A 26,678-nucleotide genomic window follows, 5' to 3' on the forward strand; every position below is an offset into this window, starting at 1 on the left:
AACTCTTTCAGTTGCACCAATACCTAATAATATTTTACAATGTGTATATTATAGACTAAATTTAACGTAATTATCACAATTTACCAATTACTGTATTATTAACATTGTCGTTTACTTGTTATCTTCATCTATAAAAACTTTATTCGTAATGTAATTTATTTAATTTAATTTCAAAAACCATTTAATTTATATTCAAGAGCCGTTTCGGATAACAAATTTCACTATAAATATTTTGATTAAATTGTAAATCCAATATTCGTATAGGTAGGTAATCCAAAAATTTAACAAACCGTGCGTAAAATTACTTATAATTTTAATTATATTTTTACAAATTTCACAACCACGTGACCGGAAAGAAATAAAAATAAATTTCAATAACGTTATTGACTTGTTACACCGCGACACGGCAAATAATAACGATGTAATAAATGATTTTCTGTAAAAACAATAATTGTTTATTTTAAGAGGTAAAGGTGGTAAAATCCTCTATGGTTCGTCTCCGGTGGCACCTTCGCCACACCTATTTCTGCCTAATAACAGCAGTGTTAAGGTCTGCTGTGTTTTAGTTTAAAAGGCGTGGTAAGGGAGTTATATTCTTCATTCATTCCACGTTAGCCCTCAGGAGCGGCGAATCTGTGGCCGACTTCAGGTAGGAATTTAACATTATCTGGGGTAGATCACATATGTCCATGGGCGGCAGTAGCCACTGACCATCTGGTGGAATTCATGCTTTAATTCATATTATAAGAAAACAGTCGCATAAAAAAGTCGAATAAAACCTTGTAAACGATCATACTTATTTGGCGACGAAACCATTAACACAATTGTAACTAATTGTACATCTACCAAGAATAATTTAACTTTCTTTGTTCTTTCATCTCATTGTACATTAACTATTCGTTATAAAGGTCGCTGTGAAACAAGCCAATTCACCACAGAACAAACGAGCGTAAAATTTGCTTATTGAACCAAATCGGACCGTATTTTTCGTATTTTATCTCATATGTTATCATTACGTATGTATTTTAAATTAACTTTATTATTTATCTAGTTACTCATTGGAATAATGTTGACATTATTTACATTAAATTTACAAACAGACCGTAACACAGGTTCAATATTTAGTTTATCCTAACTATTTAGGTAATTAAAATTCGACGGGATAGTTTCAAAGATTTTAAGATGGTTCCGTTTAATATTCAGTGAACTAACAAGCCCTCTAGGACCTTTATTATGTTCAATAGCGCTTTAAGCTACTTTGTTATCATTTTATGATAAAATGGAACCCGAGCTTAAAACAGTTTTAAGTTGACATGGCTTCTATTGTTCAGTAAGTCTTATATGTAATCTGAGTATATTATTACGATTTTTGACAATATAAGTTCTTACCTTCCCATAATATAAGTTAACATTTAACTGTTATTGTACATTGCCTGAATGGACTGTTTTGATTTAAATTCTTCTAACATCTTACATAGTAAGTCTTCGTTGTTTATTATAACGTTTTTCAACAATTTCACCCACTCTTAATTATAGTCACTGATCACGAAAATCACTTAAAACCCTTAAATCCCGTTACGCGACACATAGTCCATTAGAAAACGTTGAGCACTTGGCGTTATTTACAAGTCCTAGAGTCTCTAGCGGCTTAAGGGGGGCGGAAGGGGTGGTCTGCCTAGACCCCCGATCCTGGGGTCCACACACAGTTGCTAAAAAAGGTCGTCAGAACCAAACAATCTATGAAATGTGTATCAGTCAGCTAAAAAAAAAGTAAAATAAAATCTTTGACACATTTGTAATTTTGTAAATCATTTGCCATCATGTGTTTTGTTAAATAAAATCAACTTTTAACACTGGGGGCCTCCATTCCACCCGGGTCTAGTCCGCCACTAGAGTTGCTGTCAGAGGGTGTCAGATCCCGTCACGCGCAGTCCATTAGAAAACGAGCACTTGGCGTTATTTACAAGTCCTATAGTTGCGTCATCTGTCAGAGCGGGGTGTCGCGGGGGGTGCGCGGGGCGGGCGCGGGCGCGGGCAGCGGGCGGGGCAGCGTGCGCAGGTGCTGCAGCGGGATGAGCCGCTCGGGCGCGCTCCCGCCGAGCGTGGCGCCGCGCGGCAACGTGCACGAGCCCGCGAATCGCGCGGGCGGCGGGATGCCTGATGGTGGGGTCTGGAAGGATTGTCTCGTTTTAGGACTTTATTATAGACATTCGTCTGAGATGAAACTTAAAACATACAGGTTCGACTCCGGCGGCACCATCGCCACACCTATTCCTGCCTCATAACAGCAGTGTTAAACGCTGTTGTGTTCTGGTTTGAAGGGTGTGGTAAGGGAGACATATTTTTCCGTTCCAGGAGTTCCAGCTTAGTCCTTAGGGGTAATGGAGCATCTGTGGCCGATTTCCGGAGGAATATCTAATCTTATTTGGGGTTGATTACAAGGGAGTCGTGAATACACACAGGCAATTGTATATTTTATGCAAAAAGTAACACAAAAGCTCATAATATGACAAAAACATAAAATAGTTCTATTTTAAAATACAAAATACATAATATGACAAATCTTCAAAAAAAAAGGACGAAGTGATTTTCTTTTAATTCAATATATACTTACAGAGTTTTCATGTATCGCGTGTGAGGGTGGTGGTGCGGTGCGCAGCGGGCAGTACCCGGGTATGCTGCCCCGGACGCCCGCAACGCTGCCCCGCGGGGCGCGGTTGCCCGGCGGCGGCGAGATCGTCGAAACTTGCTGCTGACGGAAGTAGTCGAGCTGCGAGGAATATCAGGGATTTGAGTAATCTTTTCTATTAGCACTTTAATTAGACTAATTACTATAGAACGAATCTAATGTCGTTAGAACTAAAAGATATAGAACTTGTATGTTATATTTAAAAGATTCCAATATGCGCTAAAATCGGTAAAAAATCAGAGAGTTTCACAGAATTCCTATACAATATACTAAAAACCTTATATAATTTAAATATTTAAAAATTATTTATAAAAACTTATAACTTGAAAGCAAACAGGCTATCAGATTCTTAAAAAGGTTCCCAGTACATCTTTTTCTTAAGTAGTTATTAAGTATCTATTTACTTGATCTCTATCGTTAAAAATATGTATAATGCTAATGATATTCATATCTGTTTCACGAACTTTACCAACCTGCATATGATCCGTGTCCGAAGGGATTATATCCGGATTCCTGTCATCACTTTCACTGTCGTCTTTCTCCCGTAACTTATCCGGGGACGCTGGTTGTGACGACGGCGGTGGTGCCGACCTGGGCTTCCTCTTCGCACACTTCTGTCTCACAGCTATCATGAAGAGCACTAAAACTACCATGAGCACTCCACCGCCTCCCACCGCCGCTGACATCGCTCCGGACATTTGAAAAGCTGTTCTTGGAAGGTCTGGTGGCAAAACAGCTGTTTAGAATTATCAATCAATATCCGATCGTATGTTTCTTGTTAATAAACTATATGTACAAAGTGACGCTGTGCTAATCTCAGATAATGTAATATTGAAAACGGTAGTTAACTCTTTAGCAGATCTTAAAATTATAGTAGGCAAAATGAAAATGCGAAATCCGTGATATAATTAATTTAATGAAGTGAGTACTTAGCAAATCATTACTAAAGTTAGAACAAAGGGTGTAGTTTAAAACGCTGAGTTTAGCATTGCGGAAAGTTTTAAAGCTATTATATACTAAAATATCTGTACATTAAACTTCCACTCTTGAAATGTTGGACCGAATACTTAATTGGTTTTATAGCTCCAATGGAGGCTATGACGAATTTAAATTTCGATTTCGACAAGTATTAATTAAATTAGACAGCCATTTATTAAGTTGCTTCAAATTGTTCACACAAAATCTAATTTATCAACTTTTTTAACTTTTTACTTTTACTATTATTTTGGTACTCCATCCAAAATTAATCTATAGGGTCTTAGTCCTAAAAGTTATAAAGACTTAATAAAGGGAACAATTAAGTACTATTGAAACAAACCCTTGGAGTACCGAAGACGATACAAATTCTAAATCGAATATAGTTCAAACAAAAATTACATTATAGTTACCTAAGCTCTTATCGTGCACGTGGTGTTTCTCCGGAGGGCTAAGGGTACTCGCCCTTAAGGGGTACGGATCCCCTCGACCCTTAGCATTGTATGCCAGCACAGCTGCAGCATACGTCCGCCCTGGCACCAGACCGACTGCTGTGAATCTTGGGACTGCACTGGAGACGTTGGCTACTATTTCCTGTTAAATAAAATGAGAATTTGAAAAGTTTGTCATGAATGTATATCAAAGTAAACTTCAATCATAATATGAAAGATAATATAATATTAAAGCAAAAAGTTAAAGTTACGATAGTTAAATAACAACAAACGGGACAATATATATATACAAAGATTTGCAATAAAGTACCAGAAACTACAGTCAATTATGAACTGTAGTTTCTTTATTTCATATTATAGTTATGATAGTTTTGGATGAGCACTAAATTATAATATTTGATTTTAAAATAAACAATTAATAAGATAACAACTCTAATACACTAACCTGACTTATAATTTCACGAACTTCTAATAAAAACGATTGCGGCATTCCCCCATTGAATCCTTCGGAGCATCGAATCCCAAACGACGTCAGTGAGGCATTTACCACCGTACAGTTGTGGACTTGATCAGGACGACCTAGTGGATAAAATATACTTAAAATACCATATCTTATAATATGGAATATTGGTCATAGAAATATATCAGTGGTAGATTAATCAAGCGCTAAGACATGGGGCTCTTCAAAAAGTTGTAAAGACAGCTCTCCTTCAAAGCCGACGATGCGATATTGGTGACTCCTCTGGTGTTGCAAATGTCCATAGGGTAACGTGATTGCTTTCCATCAGGTAGCCTGTCTGCCCCGTCGTTTAAGTATAATATAAAAAAATCAAATTAAAAAACCTTATGCATAAATTAGTCCAAACTGAAATACATCATTTAAATATAATAAAAGGTACTCTGTAGTTGTTTATTTTTTCTGAAATTAAGTTAAATATCACATGGGGATTTTAGTAATCTACACAAATCCGTGTTTCCTGATACTGACATATCCATTAGTTCTGCCGATCAAAATTGCTTTGAACAATACGAATTCAAATTCCAAAATTTAATTGGAATCTAATATTAATGCGATATCACGATCGTATCAATGATTAAATATTAATAGCACTACCTTCGCTCATTCCAATTTAAACCGATCTCGACTTAACCCTTTGAAGTGAGACGGAAGAACGAAAAATTCATCAATATTCCTTAGATGTTTTGAGCAATGAAAACAAATCATTTAGAAGAGAAAATTTGGCACGGAAATTGTTTGCCCATAAGCAATGAATCAAGGCCAGAATACTTTATGTGACTGCTTATTACCTACAATGCATATATTTTGTATATCGAGAGAGAGTATATCTTATTGGCATGATAAACAATGTCGCAATAAAAACAAATCATAAAACAAAACAATTTATTTTGAGTTGGCATTTCTGTATGATAAAGTCTGGAACGATTCAGTAATATTTTAGCCTCCAAATAGGTACATATTAAAAGACAAAGAGATTCTGTTTGACGATGCTTACATTTGAAATGGTTAATTTTGTTAAGCTTGTTGTCTTTGAAACCATAAAATAACTTAAGTATGAAGAAATCAGTTAAGCCAAGAATATATTCGACAATTCACGAAACAACAAATTTGAGTCCTGCCGTTTTCTAAAAGTCATCCATGTACCTACTCGTAAGTTTTTTGTAAGTCCCACTATATTAAACTGCGAAAGAATTAAGTATAACGAAATTTTACCTTTGACTTTGAAAATATTTCTAATCTTGGCTTAGTTTATAGTTAGGTAATAAATAGTAATAAATAGTAGTAATAAATTAAAAATAATAGAAAATCAGGAGATTGTGTTCGTAATAGTTCTTACTTTACATTTGGCTACAACCATTTTTATAATTCACTGTTTGAAAGGTCTTCTTCCACAAACGATGAAGGGCTTCTTACAATTGGTAACTTTACCGATTAATTGATAATAATATGATTATAATCAAGAAGTAAATATGAATTCTAGACTAATTTAAGATATCCAAGTAATTTTCTAATACCTGCAGCGATGATATGATAAACGCAGGGCACACGCTGTTTTCCAATACGGTTGTGAGCCCAGCAGAGCAAAGTGCCGTAGTCCATTTCCGTATGAGGAGTGTAAGTGACAGTAGAACTGGTTCCAGCTCTGGAGACGTAGGTGTCGCTGACTTCATTGCTGTTTGCAGTGTTGTTGAAGGTCCAACGGAACTAGACAAAACGCGTAGAGTAGACAATGTTTAAGGGAAGGACATAAAACGTTAAGACTTAGTATTTAAGAAAACTAAGAGCAATTGAGATTCTTATATACAAATTGAAATTAACTTTTTTTGTAATAATTAAATTAGACTCAATGCTTAATGGAAAGGAGTTAGAACAGTATACTATGCGGCCTCTAAAATTCTTTAAATCAAAATAAAGTTGATACCTTAAAGTTTCGTTTCAGAAATTACAAGAATATGTAAAATTTGTAGGTAACGAAAACCTTATTTACATTTTTCTTTTTGAAATTCTACAAAATTTTGCAATCAGGATTAAAAAACCACAGAAAAAATGCTAATTCAAGTAAATTTTCCTTGTTATTACAGAGACTTTGAAATTAAAAGCACAAACATAACGACACAACAAATATTATCATAAAATCTCATGACATTTATTTACTTCATTAAAATTGATTCATCCATAAATATTTATTATTACAGCATTTTACAAACAAATTAAATATTTAAAGTCACTATTCAATATTAATAGTTCTTTTGAATATATGACAAATAAGTATTATAATTATACCAATGGCACTTAAAAGTTCTAAAGGTCTTTAGACTGCGGTCATCTACCGAAAAGCAAGAACAATTTCACACAAATTGGTGTGACAGTTATACTGCTTCTAACGTTTTTGCGGAGAAAAACCAAGCCATTCCTAATTTTCCGATGTTTTACGTATTGGTAATAATTTACCTACCTATTCTGCAATCCGTACTTTATAACCGCCTCATACGATACTGTCATGCGCGGGTAATTCAGACGGCATGGGTTCGGATAATAAGCCCTAAGCCAGATTACGAGCTCAAACCAATAATTGCGGTATGCAGCCTAATACCACAAAGGGAGTAAGCAGCTAGGAATCTATGATGGTAATATCCGTTAATGGGTAGAAGAGCCATAATTACAGAGTAATCCATATTGGAGTACTTATAAGTTGACTGATGAGTTGATTAAAGGATAATTAATTGTTTGTCCTTGCCCTATAGACAAAACCAAGCAAACTGGCTTGAGAACTTTAGATTCTAAATAATTAATAAAATGTGCTTCATTTTCAAGATTTATGTAATTAAACACCGAATGAATCTGAAAGTTTATAATTTTACATTATTTATTAATTTAATCTAAAGTATTTATAATAATTAATTATATAGTCCGCGTAAAACTGCTAGTCTGCTTTGAATATAGAAACGAATTGCGTCGCCATAAAAATTGTATGACTACATCAGCTCCCAATAACTTCAGAGTGGACTAGCAGTTTAGCGCGGACTATAACAAAATAAGAAATGAAATACGAAATATTATTTTAAATTAATGATACTGTGACGTAAGTCTTAACTATACGCTCTCGACCATCTAAATATCTGATTGCGTTCTTGCAATAAGACACGACTTAGACTTCAACTGCAGCAAGCAGCGCCGCCTAAAGTAACTAAGAGGTAAGTACGAGTAACTTTAGATAGCGACTGTCCTGTGGATTTGACTCCATGCGCCAGAGTTCGTTACTCCTGTGACATAAAAAAAATTCAAGCCTGTCGTCACACGAGTGGCGTATAAATATTTATACTCACGGTAACCTCGGGCGGATTCGCGTCGACGTGACACGTAATATGCGCGCGCTCCTGCTTAGCGACTCCGTGCACCCTTTGTTGAGAACTCCTGCACGTTGGCGCATCTGTTTGACATATTGGAAAACTTGTCTTAGGATCCTTCACGTATGTAGAAGTGAGGGAGATAAAGTTTTATTTGAGTCCCGTTGAGGTCGGTTGAGGGGAATTTCAACGGAACGTTGATCATATGCAAAATATCTTGAATTCCATGTTTATATTTCGTTGCAATTACTTATGTCAATTAGCATTGTTGATGAGTAAATTAATGAGTTAATATTAATTAATAATATGTATAAAAGTGTAAGTGACTATCACCAAATATACTATTATTTCATAGCTACACCTTCTGTTACTCTAGAAATCTTGTGGATAATCAAGAAACAAAATTTAATGCCTTGCATTTCCGGACGAGATAGCAGAAGTTCGCCAATTTCGTGAACTCATATTACGCATTTGTTTGGTCCGTTAGATGAGTAATATAAAAATTTTGGAAAAGTAGTAAAAGTAATCAAATTATCTTAAATATATAGATTACAGGTATCTAATAAAATGTCACGTAATTCAGCTTATTCTTCATGCTTTAGTTTCTTTGCCGTATCGCAACCAACAAATTGAAGATCAACTTACATAAAACATCAAGAGTAAAGGGTCTACTCTCGCCATCGCCCTCTGCGTTGAACCCAACACACGTGTAGTTCCCTGCAGTTTTCCTGCCAACCCCCTGGAGGACCAGGGATTGGTTGCTGATAATGATCCCTTGGCCCACATTGTGATGAAGCGTTTTACCCTAGACAGAAAAAATAAAACTTAGCATAGGAATAAATTTCTCAAGAGAATTTTCAAATACTTTGATTCATAGTGTTTCATCGTAAATAGAAAATTATTAGTTATCATATTTATGCAAGACAAGAGTACATAATGGTTTGTTTCTTATATGACTCTCCTTAATTAAAACAGTACAGAATGAGTCCAAAACTTCGTCACCTAGGAGTTGTTGCTACAGATTAATTCTGAAGGCATCATCAACTTCTCCATGTCTCACCATACTCTTCAGACCAGTACACAACAATTTAACACCACTGTTATCAATCAGAAACAGATTAGACATAAAAACTGTCAAAATGTTTACTGAAGGTTCATCAGAATGTTCACAGATTCGAAGTGACTTACGTTATGCCGCCACTCGACTTTATAAACATAGGGATGCGCCTTGATAATGCAGTCGAAGTAGACATCGGTGCCCTCTCTTATATTGCTCGGGTCCAGATTCGTACCCAACCGGACAACTGTTTCCGGAACATCTGGGAACAAAGTTCTGTCTTCAGTAAAGCCATAGACCTACAATTTACGAAAAACGAGTAGCGACAAAAATCCAAACAAATTACAGCAAATTAAAAAAAAGAAAACCGCTTTCTACACTCACAGCCCCACACTAGGATTCCCTGTGTCGTGGGTGTCATGGACACACACATAGACAAATACACAAACACACACCCAGAAACACAAAATCTAAATCCATCATTGAGATGTCTGTCTGGTCGGGAATCGAACTCGATATGATTACCGATCCGCCACGCAGGTTGTCAAATTATAATAGGGCTCTTTCAATTTAGACGTTTCGTGTCGGCCGCACGTTTAACGTGCCGCTGGGTATAACCCGCTCCGTGCCGCTGCAGTACGTTACCCGTCCGACACCAAACGCCTAAATTGAAAGCGCATTTTACTGCCGTGCATTTGTATGATAGTGATGTTATAAATTTATTCGACTGCAGTTAAGCCATGGACTCTGACGAAGAAACGTTTCTGTTAGTGCTCTAGTTGAAAAATATCAAACGAAACAAAAACGACGCCCCCGTAAAAGAACATCACCGATGTTTTCGTTAACATGTAATTTTGGTGATTTTCATAATCTTTACCCTAGGTTAAAACAAGATCCAAGCAATTTTTTTTAATTATTTAAGAATGCCTATAGAATGCTTCGACGAATTACTTGAATTAGTTAAAAGAAAAATAGAGCGGCAAGAAACTATATTCAGACATATAGTATGTCACCGCACTATTCAATAGCGAAATGAACACTAGGAGTTTGCGACGTTGCCGTCCTGTCGTCGGGCGTTCGCGGTACCGATGCCGCACTGTTGCCGCACCGTGTGATTTGTATAAAAAGAAACATCCGTCCGTGCACCGTACGACAAACGCACCGCTTCGGTACTGCAACGGTCCGACACGAAACGTTTAAATTGAAAGAGCCCATAGAGTTGTTTGCGTGATATTGAATTTCTTAACTTGCCTATTTCAATGACAAAGGTGGTGTTCTATTTAAAAAAAAGACAGAATCTCCTTTATTTGAGACATTGCGACAATACAAATTGGCTATAAATAGGTCAGTTGTAAGTAAATGTATTTGATCTTCTGTTCCAGTGGAACTTATTGATACAATTATTATTATGTCTTAGTAAGGAGAGTTTCTCGAACGCGACTTCTATATGTATAGTATTTTACGTCTAATGAATACGCTTGGTTATATAGGTTATTCGAAAATCATTGATACGTATGTAATCGTCGAATATACTAACTTTTTATGATTACTCATTTGCGATTTTTTTCTCAACAAGATGTTTGAATTTCTTTATACCAAAATCAGGAAATGATATGAATATATAATTTCAGATTGTTCTTTTAACTTGATTTTAATTTTTTGTATAATATTTTTCTGAAGCGAGAAAATCGTTCGTCGCTTATTATGGGCACGAAGTAGTAACTTTGAAACTAGATTAAACTTCATCTTTACAGAATTTCTCATTTCAAACTATTATTTTCTTTGGAAAACTGACATTTTCTGACCTACATTTTCGAACTTATTAAAATAAATTACATAACAGAAGCTATTACACGTACAGCTATTACTATTCACAAATACTAACATAGTTGTACTATCACTAACATGGAGATCAAAATTATAATAATACATACATTAGTAAAGATACTTCGCCGCCTTGAAATTGAATGAAGACACAAATGGCTGATTTGAATTGTGGCGATAACGTAGGTTATATTTTTAGCAATCGGGTTTTTGTTTTTTATAGTAACTATTTTGTTGCGATTTGGCGACTTTCCGGAATTTAAATGCACAAGTCACACAAAATGTGGCTGATCTGTAAGGGTGAACAAAACGTGAACAAGTAACTTTGTTACTTGTTCACGTTTCACAATCCGAACAATCGCGAATATTTATAACTAAGGTCCGGATAATCGATTTTCTACTGTATCACTAGTATTAGTTATGTATTAGTACATTGTGTGATTGCTTATCATATGTTTCTTTAATACGCCTGTATGTAGCCTAAATGGCTTGATAGATTTCGACGTATGTGTGGTGTTAGATTTGTCTTTATCACAAGTGCAGAATAATTACTAAATTTTCTAAATTTCAATGGTTTTGGTTGTGTCACATTTTTATTGCTTTTTTAGTTCATAATTTTTAGTTTCAATCATTTATAAGTTTCAAAATAATTATCATATTTTTTCATATTTCTTCATAAGTATAAGCGGGTTTATGTCACACGAGCTATTAAATAGTATACGATACTTGTGACAAAAGTTGCCTATTATCTGCACGGCGTTTAGCACCCTCGCTGCGCTCGGGCGCTAACTTCACGACGTGCAAAAATAGGCTACTTTGGCCACGCGTATCGTAATGTACTATTTCCGAAAAAATAACTGCGTAATTTACATTTTATTTTACATAGTATTTCAAATATTTTAGGGACATTTTAGCACGGAGACGGGGCAAAACTTTTTACGCAACTATTTCAATTCTCACAACTGGTTACATTTTCTTATTAGATTAAAGTTAGAATTCTGAGTAACTCTAACATTTGGTATGTTTATCAATTTGCAGTTGTGTTGGAAGAATTATCCAATTTGAAATAAACAGTAATTTTAGTTTCAAATATACTATGTCACACACGTGTATCAAAAACTAATACTAATTCTTCAAAACTTACATTGAATGTCCAACATCCAGTCATCTTCTAAGGCGGGCATGGATGGCATCTGGGGGTTCGAGGCACGACACGACAGCTTCGCCCCGGCGTCTGCTTTCGTCAGCTGCAGAGAAACTGTCGACGTCGTCGTGTTTCCATCCGTTGAGAGCTGTGGACAAACACTGCTATTAGATGAAAGAAATGCAGTTCTGGCAGTATAGTTGTTCTACTTTTATTAACTTACCTTAAGTGCTTTTTATTTTTAAAATCTCAATTTTGCTTTTCTTTTTATTTGATGGATGGTTATATTTTTGATGTCTATGTATGTACGTATGTCTAATTATATGGCACGTCTTGCAGCCCAAATAGCTTGGCGAGTTTAAAATATGTGGTGTCGTTATTGACAATTAAAACGACACCACAAATTGTGAGAGTAATATAGGCTATTTTTTAAGGTGTTGGGTTTTGTTTTATAATAAATATTAGTTACTGTCCTACTGTTAGGTACGGGTATCTTAGGGTGAAAGAGGTTTAGGCTATAGTGAACTTTGAAATAAGATATGATCCTGCATTTGTAAGATAATTTAAGGGTATCATCGCATTTACACATTTTATATAAAAAAATAAACAAACATAATCCAACAATTACATAAAATATCGTAACAATTCTAAATTGCCAATCGTTCCCTACTCTACATACTCCCTAACTCTATTTATGTCTATAAAACCAATCATTGTTAAATCGACTCCAAATCAAACTCTATTAACTGGCTATTAAATCCAATCGTATGTCTTTTTCGATAGATTTCCTCCCTAACTTTATTGACTTCCTTTATCTATTACAACGGCCCCTTAGGGGTCAGGGCACACATTCTATCAATTGAGAAATACATTATAGTAAATGCCTTCTACTTGCCAACTTCAATTCGAGTTAGAAGCGACGAGCGTGTTTGAGATGACATTCGTATTTGTATAATGATAATGATGATAAAAATGACAATGAATATGGCATTGTTAATGATTGAATAAATATCAGCATTTATCATTGTACTGCTAGACGTAGGCGTTTATTAACTTATAATATAACATGTTTTTGTTACTAAAACGTAATGGTAATGGTTGGTTGGTAAGTTGGTAATTGTTAAGATAGAACTCTACACATAGGTGCTGCTGCTCATTTTCGGATTAATTTCCTTAGTCTCCTTCTAGAGCATTACTGGCTAGAGACGGACTTGACGGAAAGGATATTAAGTTGTAATACACCATAACTTATAACTCAAGTAGCATAGCCTTAAGAGGAGGAACATATTGTTTTCACTACAAATAAACTCGGCCTCATAAGTCAGCCTGCTAATATCGTCTCTAATCTCATAAAAAATAAAAAGTCGTACAACTACGAAAGATATTATACTCGGCCAACGATTATTTTCACTTATTTCATTAAATGAAAAATCGTACAATTGTACAACAAATAAAGTGATTCAAGAGTAGCACATAAATATCTATCACAAATCAGCAGACGCAAATTCCAATCCAATAAATCCGATGCGGATGGCCGCATGCCATATAAAACACGTATAAAATATTCCAGTTTATATGATGGGTCATCACACGGCGAAGCGGATATTGAGCATGTAGAAAGTGTGGGTTTGAATCCTGGCCAAGCATTAATCGGCAAACCGAAAATTAAAGCACACGTAGGCAGTGCGAGTTTGAATCCCGGTCAGGCATTCATCTTTTTTATAGTAGTAGCATTAAGACAGCATGGAAAGGGACGAACTGGAGCCCCAGTGAGACATATATGAGTTTATATACAAGTAGCGAGTGTGCATTTCACCATGACACCATGACCATGGTAAATGGACTATGATCATAAACACCTGTAACCAACTGCAAATAGAACAGGAGACCCACGTATTGTGCCTGAAGTTAGTTACAGATTCCACTTCTAAGGACTAAGATGGACTAACACACAAGCTTTAACTTATTCTATAAAAACATAGTATATTAATGATGTAAAACATTTTAATATATCACATGTTTAAAATTATACTTTTCGTCCTATAAGTATGAAATACAGTTATTCCAATAGAATCGTCTGAGTCAGCAATGGGATTGAGTTTACAGAATAAACATTATTCGTTACAGATTTTTTGGGGTTAATATTCATCTGAATTACAAAAATTGAGATAGAAAATACTCTGAGGTATATCTAAAAATATCTATTAATCAAATGTTCCCCGCCTCGTAGTACTCTAAATTATGTTAATAAAGGTGAAATAGCCCTTCAGGGCCCCTTCATCACATAAACTTCTACCTTATAACAAATATCAGACGCTGCTGTGTTTTAAATACTTTCGCACCATCACCATATCACATCTTTTCAATACATCTTTAGTTTGATCTTGGATGACAGTGTATGATTAGTTCAGTAATTTTATTCTTAATCCAAGATGGCGAACGCCCAAGATTTTTTAGTACCCATGAAATGGATATCAAATCAACGGGTGTCGAATGGGTATTGAAGAAAATGTTAAAAAAAACTCGATTTTAAATAGATTTTGTCAATATACATTTATTATTCACTTGAGATAGTGGTCACTTATCATCAGGTGGCCGTTTTTCTTCAATAATAAAAATAAATGTAAACCAAAATTTATTACCAGAAAATGAATAACACAACTCCACGTCGAAATATCAAGAACCCATTGGCCCGTTTTAACCGTAGCTTGCCAACAAACTGACCTTAGCAATAAAATGTATATAGTCACAATTCTATTCGTATTGTTGTAAGTTCAAACGAGCCACGAAGGACGTCTAGCTAAATTATGAGTAAGCGGATTAGAATCCATATCTAGAAATGTAGGTTAAAATACAATGTAGAAAAGATAAAACTTATATTACAAACGTTATCATTGTTTCAAATAGGTAATTCCTTCATTTTATTGGTAACAAAAGTAAAATTGGAATGTCTACTTTTTATTTTAAGTCCGTGATTATTTTATAGCTATAAACTTAGATAATTTTAATGTAGATAAAATACAATGTAGAAAAGATAAAACTTATATTTCAATCGTTATCATTGTTTCAAATAGGTAATTCCTTCATTTTATATGTAACAAAAGTAAAATCGGAATGTCTATTAGTTAATATTATGTTATCGTCGTTAATAAGAAGCTTGGATATTAACGATATCACATTTTTATAACGTTACATTAAAGTAATAAGTGACTCATTTGATACTACAGTTTAAAAACAGATGCGGGTAGGTGAAGTGGGGACGACACCTTGGCGGCGCTCGAATTAACAGAGAGCGACATTCTGGTCGGAGACTTCAGCAAGAGCAGTCGAATAACGGAGATACTTGTGTAGTTATAATACTTCTAATCACTAGTGTGAACTTACTTACGTATAATTGTTATATCGTTACTCTGTACCGTTTATGTGACTATATTATTACATGACTTCAAGACCTACAAGATGAGTTTGATTTCATCAGAAGTGTACAAGAACCAGCTCACAATCATGGACGGCGATTCGTAAGTACGAACATACTTGACACAGGAATAAAAACCGTGAGTTAAAACATTATTATGTCATATGTGAATTCATCTTGGTAGAATAAGTAAAAATGGGGGTAGATAAATGTCGTTGATGTAAGGGAAAACTCATTTGAATTAAGAAAATGGATAGATTGAGACTAGTAATTCAATGAAATGTTAATACCCTCTGAAAATGATATACTTAAATTTTGTGAACAAACTTTACTCTTATCAAATTACTTGTTAACATTGTAAACTGAGGTGTTTACTTCAAAATAAGTGCATTTTCTGTGAAGAAGTGTCTAAAAGTAATTTTGCAAGGCAGTTCTTGTGGTAAATCTGTCCATTTGGTTAAATTCTGTGGTGTAAAAAGTAAATCCTAATTGTTCTAAAGTTACACCTACTTTGAAATATATAGAAATACACGTACTTATGAAAATATTTTAAGGATCTTTAATCTTAAATGTCAGGCTTTATAGATATGGGAACCTAATGGTTGTTAATATAGGCTAATGTACGCCAGAAATTGCATACAGGTTAGATTTGAATTTATTTTTGATAACTTTTAATGTTTCAAACGGGGTTTACGTATATGCGTTTGTTTTTATTGTATGGAAGGGACTATGCGGTAGCAACAAACGCAGTTACAGAGTACAGTATACCTACTTGATATAAGTGACACGTTTATTAAGTTGCAAAATTTTGATTATTCATAATTGTACAGAAATGTATAATATCTACGTGGTACATATTTAACTGCCTGCAAAAAAGTATCACGACCACGGTATTGAGTGGCTGAGTGTACCCAGGAGGGAAATGGTAAATGAGTTTAAGGTTTATTGTTTTTTTTTTTGGATATTAATTGACTATATTTAAAAATAAACTTGCATTCACATCTACATTGTTCACATTTTCATTTTATAAATCAATGAAAGTTTCCTTTTGATTTCATATACTTGATACGTAATTGTTATGAAAGAAGCATACGTACGTTGCCAAATTTAGATTTCCATCAATTCTAGGCGAATTCACGCAGTACTGTGTACTACTGTGTTTTGACTCCCATAAAGTATAAATGCACATTAGTTAATGATCTATAAGAAAACTGAGAAACTTATGCGCAGCGGTCTTTGGAATATTATATATAAAAATATCTCTCTTATCTCCCATTCTACTTCAGACTGACTCACTTATACATAATATTAAATGTCTGTTTTAAATTTAGTATGCAACGTTTCGTTTTGTATTAATATTTCTTTACATCTCGTAATTTTAAATCTTTAAATTTCAATTTGAATTTGACACATTACACGTCCTTTTGGTTTGAAAATTGGGCACTATCAAATACTGGTAAATGAAGTTTGTACCTTAAACGTTGAGACGCTTAGACTATCGATATTATTAATTATGTGAGCCATTTACGAAATGATAAACGGGATCCACTTTGTATGGGATTGAGAATAAATTATTTTAAGTAAAATAATAATAATAATAATAATAAATTGATGCTTTTATAACTTGAGCTTAGTTCTATTTACAAGTTACAGCAATTAAGTTATTATACGTATTAAGTGAGAAACGGTCACTGAAGCCTACATAAATTTAGATAGTCTCTTGTATACCATATTTAAAATGAGTCTTGCCTGCGACTTTGTTCATGTGGAGTCAGAATATAATTTGAATTGCATTTTTAAAACGAGTCTTGCCTGCGACTTTGTTCATGTGGATTCAAAATATAATTTGAATTGCATTTTTAAAACGAGTCTTGCCTGCGACTTTGTTCATGTGGATTCAAAATATAATTTGAATTATACAATGCCCTCTGTCAAGATCACGGAGTACGTTAGTAATTTGGAATTGTCCATTACCTGGTCATGTAATGTTTTTTTAAAAAAAATGTATACTTTTGACATCGACTTCGTAGTTTTGGTTTTAATGCATTTGCAAATATACAAACCGACAGACAATTTTTCTTTTTCAAATATATTCGATGTAAACACGTGAAGATTTCATTCTTATTATATGTATATCATAGCCAAATGAATAATAATGTAATCAAATAAAAGCATAGGTACATTTCGATGGGATTTTCTTATACAATAATTTACTTTTCATATAAATTTCATACGGTTCACAATTGCGTCATGTCTAGGTTTTCTCTATAGAAACATCGAGCATCTCCTTGAGAGTGTTGGTTGTAAATGATACATATTATATTAATATAATCTATATAGATATTACGCACTAATATAATTTTTATTACAAACTATATAAAAGTCAGGTGAAGCCGAGGCGTTTGAAATATATATAATAAATATGAATTGTTCGGTAATAAGGTGTATCATAAGATAGTTTGACTAACTGTTTGTTTGGCTGGCTGGTATAAAATCATGATCAACTTTAATAGACCTTTTTCAGGTCATAGAAATTTTAGGTTGTGATTGATAAGGAGCCACATGTTATGTAAAACAGTTATAGTTTTAAATCTGACGATCGTGATGAGACAAAATTAGAATCGGACAAGATTATTAAAATCATGTCATGTCATAGGTATTTCAAAATTTTTAAATAAATCTGACCGTTCAAAGTAGGTAAAAATCGAATTCAAATATTCCGTTACATACATACAGGTCAAGTTAATAAAAGCGTGGCAAAAATAAAAGCGTGTTTAAAAAAAAATCTTTTATCAGTTGTAGACACAAATAAGTATAGTTAAATAATGGCCGGTTTCTGAAGTCATTTTTCTTGGTAGGTAGTTTACGAGTGTGTATTCAATAACACTATCCGTTTGATAACTACCTACGGAAAAAAAAAATCCGCTTCCGAGGAACTCAATGTAAGACAAGGTCTGTTTAAACTCCGTTTAGATTAACGGACCATTTTAATGTGTTTATTCTTTCCATAACATTATTTGATTTTTTTTTTAAAAACGACGTTTGCGTAAAGTCTAGCAAATCTTCCTTAGTATAATGCATAACTTTTACAGTAAAATAGCCCAAACTATAACTTCCTTATGGGAATCTTAATTTAAAACTTTTGGTGAAATAAAAAAAAAAAAAAGTTAAGTAGTTAAGCCATACACAATTGACAAGTATGTCGCTGACGTGAACGCATGGGTCCTTTGCTTTGTTAATTAAATTTTGAAATTCATGTAATAGTATGTATTATTATAACTGAATATAAATTCAATTTAATGTAATGAAATTTCTTTCTGACTTTCAAAAGTGGGTTATGTGGCCCTACTTTGAAAGAAATAATTTGAATTTGTGATAAATAACGTAAAAAAATTGGGTTCATACAACTTATACGTGTTATATTGTGTGAAATTCATGGTTAGTTTACCATTATTTAGTCTTTAACTTTGATATCATTCATTTCAAATATTCACGATATATTATTATTTTGATACTGCTTCATCAGTTGATAAAAGACGTACATTGGAAAGGCAACTATTTGTATAAAATAACATTGTAATAATTAAAAGAAGTACTAAGTAGTAATAAAATAATTTTATAATAGTATTTTGAGTCGCACAGATTCATTTAGTGGCCAACTATAGATCTATCTATCTATCAGTATAACAGTTATTGAACAGGTTGTTGAGCATTCCGAAATGGACTAATAAGATAAACGTCGTTATTCTGATGCGTAACTTTATCGAATCAATAGTTGTTGGAGATTTAACTATTGGACTTAGAATCCAGACATAAGTAAAGTGGGCAGCTAGATGTTGTCATTACTGTAGGTGTAGGAAACTTTTTTTAGTTTGATTTTTATTTATCTGTAGTTAAGATGGATTAGTGCAGATGCCTCGAGCAGTGTAATGTTCGCGGGTGTCTCTTGGTGATGCATATGGTTGGGTGTATGTATGTATGTATGTTGGGTGGATGTATTACATTGAGTGAATATTGCATTTTTAGAGTAAATTTGAGTTGAGCACTGGCCGAATGTTATCGTAAACAAGGTATAAAAACTGCGGTGATACATGACTAGAGTGATCCTATATGAACATCACCTAGTTTAAACCGTGTGTTTTATTATTTAACAATGGTCTAATGCATTCGCTTCAATACCTGTCGCGCATATGACATTTATGTAAAGAGTCCTTATGAACTATGCCTGCAACAGAAATCCGTGGTGAACACTGTTGGGGCAGATTTATAACCTAGGTAATACACAACTAGTGTGATTCTATATGAACATCACCTAGTTTAAGCCTTGGTTCGGATCAACAGTTCGGGCTTTTTACATGCGAGTCGGTATTGCAAGAAAATGCGTAGAGTTTAAGCCATGTTTTTGATAAACAGTTCGGGCCTCTTACGTGCGAGTCGGTATTACAAGAAAATGTGTAACTCTTCTGGACTTAGGCATTAAACAACTGGTTTTCTTTTGCAGCTCTTGCATCAGACCATACACGATCGAGGACGAACGTGTGAGCAGGACGGCCGAATGTTATCGTCGTTAATAAGAAGCTTGGATATTAACGATATCACATTTTTATAACGTTACATTAAAGTAATAAGTGACTCATTTGATACTACAGTTTAAAAACAGATGCGGGTAGGTGAAGTGGGGACGACACCTTGGCGGCGCTCGAATTAACAGAGAGCGACATTCTGGTCGGAGACTTCAGCAAGAGCAGTCGAATAACGGAGATACTTGTGTAGTTATAATACTTCTAATCACTAGTGTGAACTTACTTACGTATAATTGTTATATCGTTACTCTGTACCGTTTATGTGACTATATTATTACATGACTTCAAGACCTACAAGATGAGTTTGATTTCAATTAAATCCGTGATTTTATGATAGCTATAAACTCTGATACTTTTTACCCGACTGCCAAGGAAGGGTTATGTTTTTCGCGCGTATCTTGTATGTTTGTCTTTCTTTATTTGATCCGATCTAACAAACGGCTGGATGAATTTCAACAGTTAAGGTGTCATCATATTTGTCTCAATGACCCGAGTGTCCTTAGATAGGTGTTAGTAAAAAAAAAATCAAAATGGCGGATTTTTGGCGCGAAATAGTAACACATTTAAAAAAAAAAGTTAACCGAACCTATCGAGTAGGGTATCAAATGAAAGGAAATTAAACGGAGATTATAAAAACATATTTGTATATATATATAAAACAGTAAGGTGACTGACTGACTGACAAACTAATTGACTTTTTCATTTTTCAGAAATCAACGTACAGCCTAAACCAAGGACCTTACAGTTCTGAGATTTTGCACACAGGTTCTCTATATAGCTTGAATAAGTACTAAGAAAGGCATTTTGGAAATTCTACCCTTAAGAGGGTAAAATAGGGGAAAACAGTTTTTTTGAAATCCTTTAATTTTGAAGCAACTACTATAAAATTTTGTATTTGGCTTCCTGGATAGGAACAAGGACGCACTTATTTATCCCCCTCCGAAAAATCAACCCCGTAGAGGGTAAAATAAGGGTTAAAAGTTCATTTGAACTATCGTCAATTTTGAAGCAAACACTATGACATTTTGTATCAGGCTTGTTGGATAAAAATAATGAAATGCTACCTCTAACGAGGTAAAATAATGACCGAAACTTTGATTTACTGAAGTTATATATTTTATAGACATGTTCGCGAAATAGTAACACGTTTTAAAAAAGTTAACCAAACCTATCGAGTAGGGTGTCAAAATAAAGGAAATTAAGAGGAGATTACACATACATTATATAATATATCTTATATATAAAATTCTCGTGTTAGTTACCGTACTCCTCCGAAACGGCTTCACCGATTTTCACCAAATTTTATATACATATTCAGTAGGTCTGAGAATCGGCCACTATCTATTTTTTTTACACCTAAGTGATAAGGGTTGTTCATCCTTAACATTTTTTTATTTATATGGCAACACAACGTTTGCCGGGTCAGCTAGTACATATATACTCGTATATACACATCGAGATGACTGTCTGACTAAATGAGAGAGTTGATGTGCCAGAGATCAACGCAAAGGGAAACCGCTGAACTTAATCATGCTGGAATTTTACACATAGGTTCTTTATATAGCGTAAATGAACACTACGAGGATAAAATAAAATAGGATAATATTGTTTGAACATTTTTTGTTTTTGAAGCAGACACCTACTATGAAACTATGTATTTGGCTTTCTGGATAAAAATAATGAAATGCCTATTTCACTGCTTTTGGAAATTCTACTTCAGCCTTTTTGGTGCAGTCGGGTTTTTAATTTTTTAAATTAATTACTTGTTTCTATGATTCAATAACATAAGCGACTCCATAGCTTCAGAACCCATAACTAGATATGGGTCCTGACACTATGGAGATACTCGTATCTAGATATGGGTCCTGAAACTGGAGATAAGTAGGTTACAATACAATGTAGAAAAGATAAAATTTATATTTCAAATACGTTTTCATCGTTTCAAGATATGAAAATTGTACATTTCATGGATCATAAAAGTAAAATTGGAATGTCTATTTGTTATTATTCAATTAGTGATTTTATGAAACTTATAACTTTAAATATTTTTTTCTACTATTCCATGAAATATTAAGAACCCATTGGTCCGTTTTATCCGTAGCTTGCCAACAAACTGACCTTAGCAATAAAATTTATATAGTTACAATTCTATTCGTATTGTTATAAATTCAAACTAGCCACGAAGGACGTCTAGCCAAATTATGATTAAGCGGTTTACGAGTATATAGTTTTAGAATTTGTATCTACAAATGTAGGTCACAATGTAGAAAAGATAAACCAAATATTTCGAATATTTTCTTCGTATCAAGCTATGAAAATTTTACATTTCATACATAATAAAAGAAAAATAAGAATATGTATATTTGGTAAAATTAAATATGTGATTTTACGAAATCATTGACTTTGACTTTTTATGTATGATTCACATTAACCGATTATGGTTATATTCATAACCATTTTTCTACTCTCAGAGCAAGAGGGGTCCACGGCGCTGGCCAATTTTCTTAGACATACATGACCGAGAAAACTTTTTTAGACCTTGTAGCACGTAATAATTAATTTGAATCAGAGATTGATTTCGAACTTCAGACCTTGTACAAACATTAGAGGATATAGTTCCATCGGTGGTATACTTCAAGCGAAATAGCTCACTTCTGCTTGCTAATTACGAAATATCATCCCATTATAATCCCATTGTTGCTTCAACAAAATTACAGCATCATTTATTTATAATTAACCAACAGTAACAAATTGTTCATCAATTCCACTACCGTCTTTCATGTTCTCAATTTATTAAGCCAATTAAATATCTGCCGGGTTTATTGGAGGTGTACCATTATTAATTTCCTTGTCATCTAATTACCCCGACAAATAACTCAGGGCGACTCGTTGTAACGGCCGGCACCATCAAAGAGTTCGCAAGATAAAGATTTGCTTAAATTTACAAAATTGACGTTGATTTCTATGTAGAAAGTAATATTGCGTTGTTAAAAAGTTTTATTACAATAACAATTATGAGACTACTTTTATTCAAGGGAATTCTAAAACTGATTGACAGAGAAAATAAGTATTAAATCTGAGACAGGATAAACCTAGTTGTGGGAAGAGCCTGCCTCACTTAAAAAGGAAAGAAATAACTAATTATTTTAAAAGAAAGAACGAATCCATTTCCTCTTGGTAACACTCCTTGTAGTGAAAGCAACTAAATTCTCTGTAATTTCTAAAATGAATGAAATTTTAATAATACAAGAGCCAAGCGGTATGTCTATTACATTACCACTTGGCTACATCCGGTTTGTAAGGACAAATACATTGATGGAGCCTTAATTGCGGATCGGGGTAAGACCCGACCTCTATCTTTTTATTTTAAGTCCTTTCATTCATATTAATAGTGATTTAATTGCTGTGCACGGGTCTCCTGTCAGAATGAGAAAAATTTGATCATAGTCCACCGCGCTGGCCAAGTGCGAATTGTTCGACCACTCACACCGTGGAAAACTTTTTTTTAAGATTTCTCGGGTATGCAGGTTTCCTCACGATGTTTACCTTCACCGTTTAAGCAAATGATAATTAATTTGTAATACCCACATAAGTCAGAGGTGGGCCTGGGATTTGAAACTCGGGCCCCTCGACTAGACTATCACACCTTTTTAATAGAGTCGTTTAAAGTCAATTAATTGTATCTAATGTATTTATTGATAAATTGATATTAGATACATAGCCCATTTATTTCATATTAATGTATTGTTATAATATATTACAGATATAATGAACAATTAACTGTTTACTCTACTGTACAATTACTGTAATTGTCGGATCAAGTGCTTTGATATTAATATCTGGTAAACGCTTCGAACATACGTTTAATTAAATCTAGTAATATGAGACGATGCGATACGGTAATTAAGTATGATTAGCTATTTAAGCCAATACTTGCATTGATTTATATGAAGGCGGTAGAACTTTGTGGTTAGAATCAGGAAGGAATTTCTGCCTCATAACAGCAGTGCTAAGCGGTGTTGTGTTCCGGTTCGAAGAGTGTGGTATGGGAAATATATTAAATGTCTAAATTGACAAAATGGCGCTTCATGTTTTGTCTCTCTTTTTTACGAACATGTGAGGTACTGAGACTTGAGCACTTACTTATTGTTACGTTTACTAAAGCAAAAGGAACAGAATAATGGATTGAGTAAACCTAACGTAAAATTGTGGGATGTTTTGAAAATTTATGGTAAGGGTACTGGGACTGACGCAGGTTGCATTAATTTACTTATCAGTTATTTTTTAAGCAGTCGAGTCTTCTGTTTCGTATAATAATTGCTAGTTTCTTAACTCCTCCAATGTCGAAAGCATCGTCAAATTTGCCTCAATTGCGCGTCCTAAACCGTCGTCAGGAGTACAGCCACTGCTCCCCCAGGGAAGAGCCCGATTGGGGCATCGTGCTCGGAGGACTCCGGTTGTGTTCCATCGGAGACCCCGGAGTTCTCCACCAAGCGCCGAGGACGGCCACCGGGGGGGTTTTAGTGCGGTAAAAATCCCACATAACCCGGCGTCGCTCCCACGTCGTCGGGTACCTTTTGAAGGTTTCCCACTCGCAAACAAAAAACAAAAAAAAAGGAGTACAGCCACGCTACAGATTCCTCAGTGAAACACTTCCGATACACGTGGCTTATTATGTTCTGTCACTACTACTGTTACTTTATAACTATCACGTAATACAAGGACGTGTGAGATAGAACCACGTGGGCTCCATACCAACTTCTGATATCGGAGAAAACACGAATTAGGACATCAAAGGGACACGTCAGTCATTAATATTTTCCAGACATAAGACCACTAGCCTTTAAATTTAAGACCGCAACTCTAAAATCACAGATGTAAATAGTAACACATGTTTATGTAACCACAATGCAGAAATTTACAAATTCGTGCACAAATTGGTTATAAATCTAATCAGACCATAATTCAGTATTGCGCTACCAGGCGGAACGTTTAATGAGCAACGAAACTAAATTAATCAGCAGTGCATATTGAGTGCGATATCAAAATACATTTCGGGTTGGATAAATTATTTGACGTAGTAAGGATATACTGGGATAATTGGAATGGTTAGTATAATGCGGCTTTACTACTATTTTTAGGGTTCCGTACCCAAAGGCTAAAACCGGAACCCTATTACTAAGACTTCGCTGACTGTTCGTCTGTCCGTCTGTCACAGGGCTATATCTCAGGAACCGTAATAGATTAACATATGAAATTTTTACAGAGGATGCATAACGGTGGCCGATATAACAACAAATACTAAAAATAAATAAAGTTGAATATTAAAAGGGGTCTCCATACAACAAACCTGATTTTTTCTGCATTTTTCGATCTAAATGTTAAACCGTACCAGGAAGACGGTTGAAATTTTTACAACCCGTTTACTACTATTACTAGTGTTATAATAAATACAAATAGGAATTTTAAAACATATATTAATATAGTTATTTTAATTTATTTATACGTTGTTTACGTATCATTCATCATCACCCCAACGCCATTCATTGTTGTGTCATATAACTAAGTATTGTTGAAAATAATAAAATGAATAAAAATAAGTAAAAAATAATGAACATTTGCGAGTTCGACTCGTATTATACGTATCTAAAAATGATAAAATTTATTTTTTAAAAGTTTGTTATCCGACTTTTTGTATTCACTAACACTAATGCAAAGCTCAGCTTAGACCTCGCGGACTATACTTGGCGAATTATTTAGGGTTCTGTACTCAAAGGCTACAGCCCAAAAGGGACTAAGCCTTAGCTCTCTGTTATATAGCTCTATCTTTTGAACCGTAAGCATGAAAATTTGATATCATGTATATTATTACTATGCTACAACAATTAATATTAAAAACAGAAAAGTTAAAAAAAGGAATTCGGCTAACAAGAAACCGGTATTTTATGATTTTCTTTGTTTAACTATTGATCTGTAATAATACTCGTAGGCGTTAACTTTAGCCATAAACAATGTATAATAGCTATTATGATGACTTTAATAACAAATGCCTAAACACTATCAAAATATAATTATGTTAAGCGGTAAATAATATGACGTATTTCATGGTAACAATTTTTTAGATTTCGTACTACTAGCACCTACTAGCTTCATTTATATTTTCCTAATCTAATACCTAAATTAATAAAATTTAGGTATTACATAATTATGAAGTTGGAGTAGCAAACGAGCACGCGTGCACTAGATAATTTCTTTCTTATATTAGCTCCATATTGCTATGTATTCTGATTTGACGGGTGTAGTAAGATAGAGAAAATTAGAGCAGATCTTTCAAATTGGACTCAAGGGTAACAGATCCTCTGATGCCGACTTCAGGACTCTAATCTTATTTAGGTTAATTATACAGTGACGGCTATGATCTTACCTTTATATAAACTGCACATTAGTTGGCAACTCAGATTTTGTAAAAAGTTCAAGATAGTTCGCTGCCTTCGACCATTTCATTCCATTCTTATTAAAACTTTATAAAGTTTCCTGGGCTCTTGTTGCCTTACAGATTTTCGAATTTAGTTCATGTACCTACAGGTATATTCGAATAACTTACTTAAGTAAGTTTTCTATATATTTAAATGTAAAAAGTGCGAATGTTCACTGAGGTCAAATGTCAAAGAC

At 34.1% G+C, this 26,678-nt stretch overlaps 1 protein-coding gene across 2 annotated transcripts in view; it reads right to left on the reverse strand.

Moving 5' to 3' along the window:
• Window positions 1-783: 783 nt before the first annotated feature.
• The window catches only part of side-VII (sidestep VII transmembrane protein), a 354,532-nt gene continuing 328,637 nt past the window's right edge, over window positions 784-26,678 (reverse strand). Inside the window, exons 8-17 of one of the 2 annotated variants that reach the window (XM_073074093.1) lie at window positions 12,009-12,156; window positions 9,172-9,302; window positions 8,629-8,788; window positions 7,963-8,066; window positions 6,151-6,340; window positions 4,562-4,695; window positions 4,078-4,258; window positions 3,163-3,410; window positions 2,615-2,770; window positions 784-2,170 (exon numbers count right to left, since the gene is read on the reverse strand). In XM_073074093.1, coding sequence (XP_072930194.1) covers window positions 1,988-2,170; window positions 2,615-2,770; window positions 3,163-3,410; window positions 4,078-4,258; window positions 4,562-4,695; window positions 6,151-6,340; window positions 7,963-8,066; window positions 8,629-8,788; window positions 9,172-9,302; window positions 12,009-12,156 — 1,635 coding nt within the window. In that variant the 3' untranslated portion in view covers window positions 784-1,987. Of the gene's footprint in view, window positions 2,171-2,614; window positions 2,771-3,162; window positions 3,426-4,077; window positions 4,259-4,561; window positions 4,696-6,150; window positions 6,341-7,962; window positions 8,067-8,628; window positions 8,789-9,171; window positions 9,303-12,008; window positions 12,157-26,678 lie in introns of both variants that reach the window. The other variant, XM_073074092.1, reaches the window with a different exon arrangement.

This window comes from Epargyreus clarus, unplaced genomic scaffold (genome assembly GCF_041222505.1).
Source record: "Epargyreus clarus isolate Ecla_fem2 unplaced genomic scaffold, WU_Ecla_fem_2.2 ptg000006l, whole genome shotgun sequence".
NCBI lineage: Eukaryota > Metazoa > Arthropoda > Insecta > Lepidoptera > Hesperiidae > Epargyreus > Epargyreus clarus.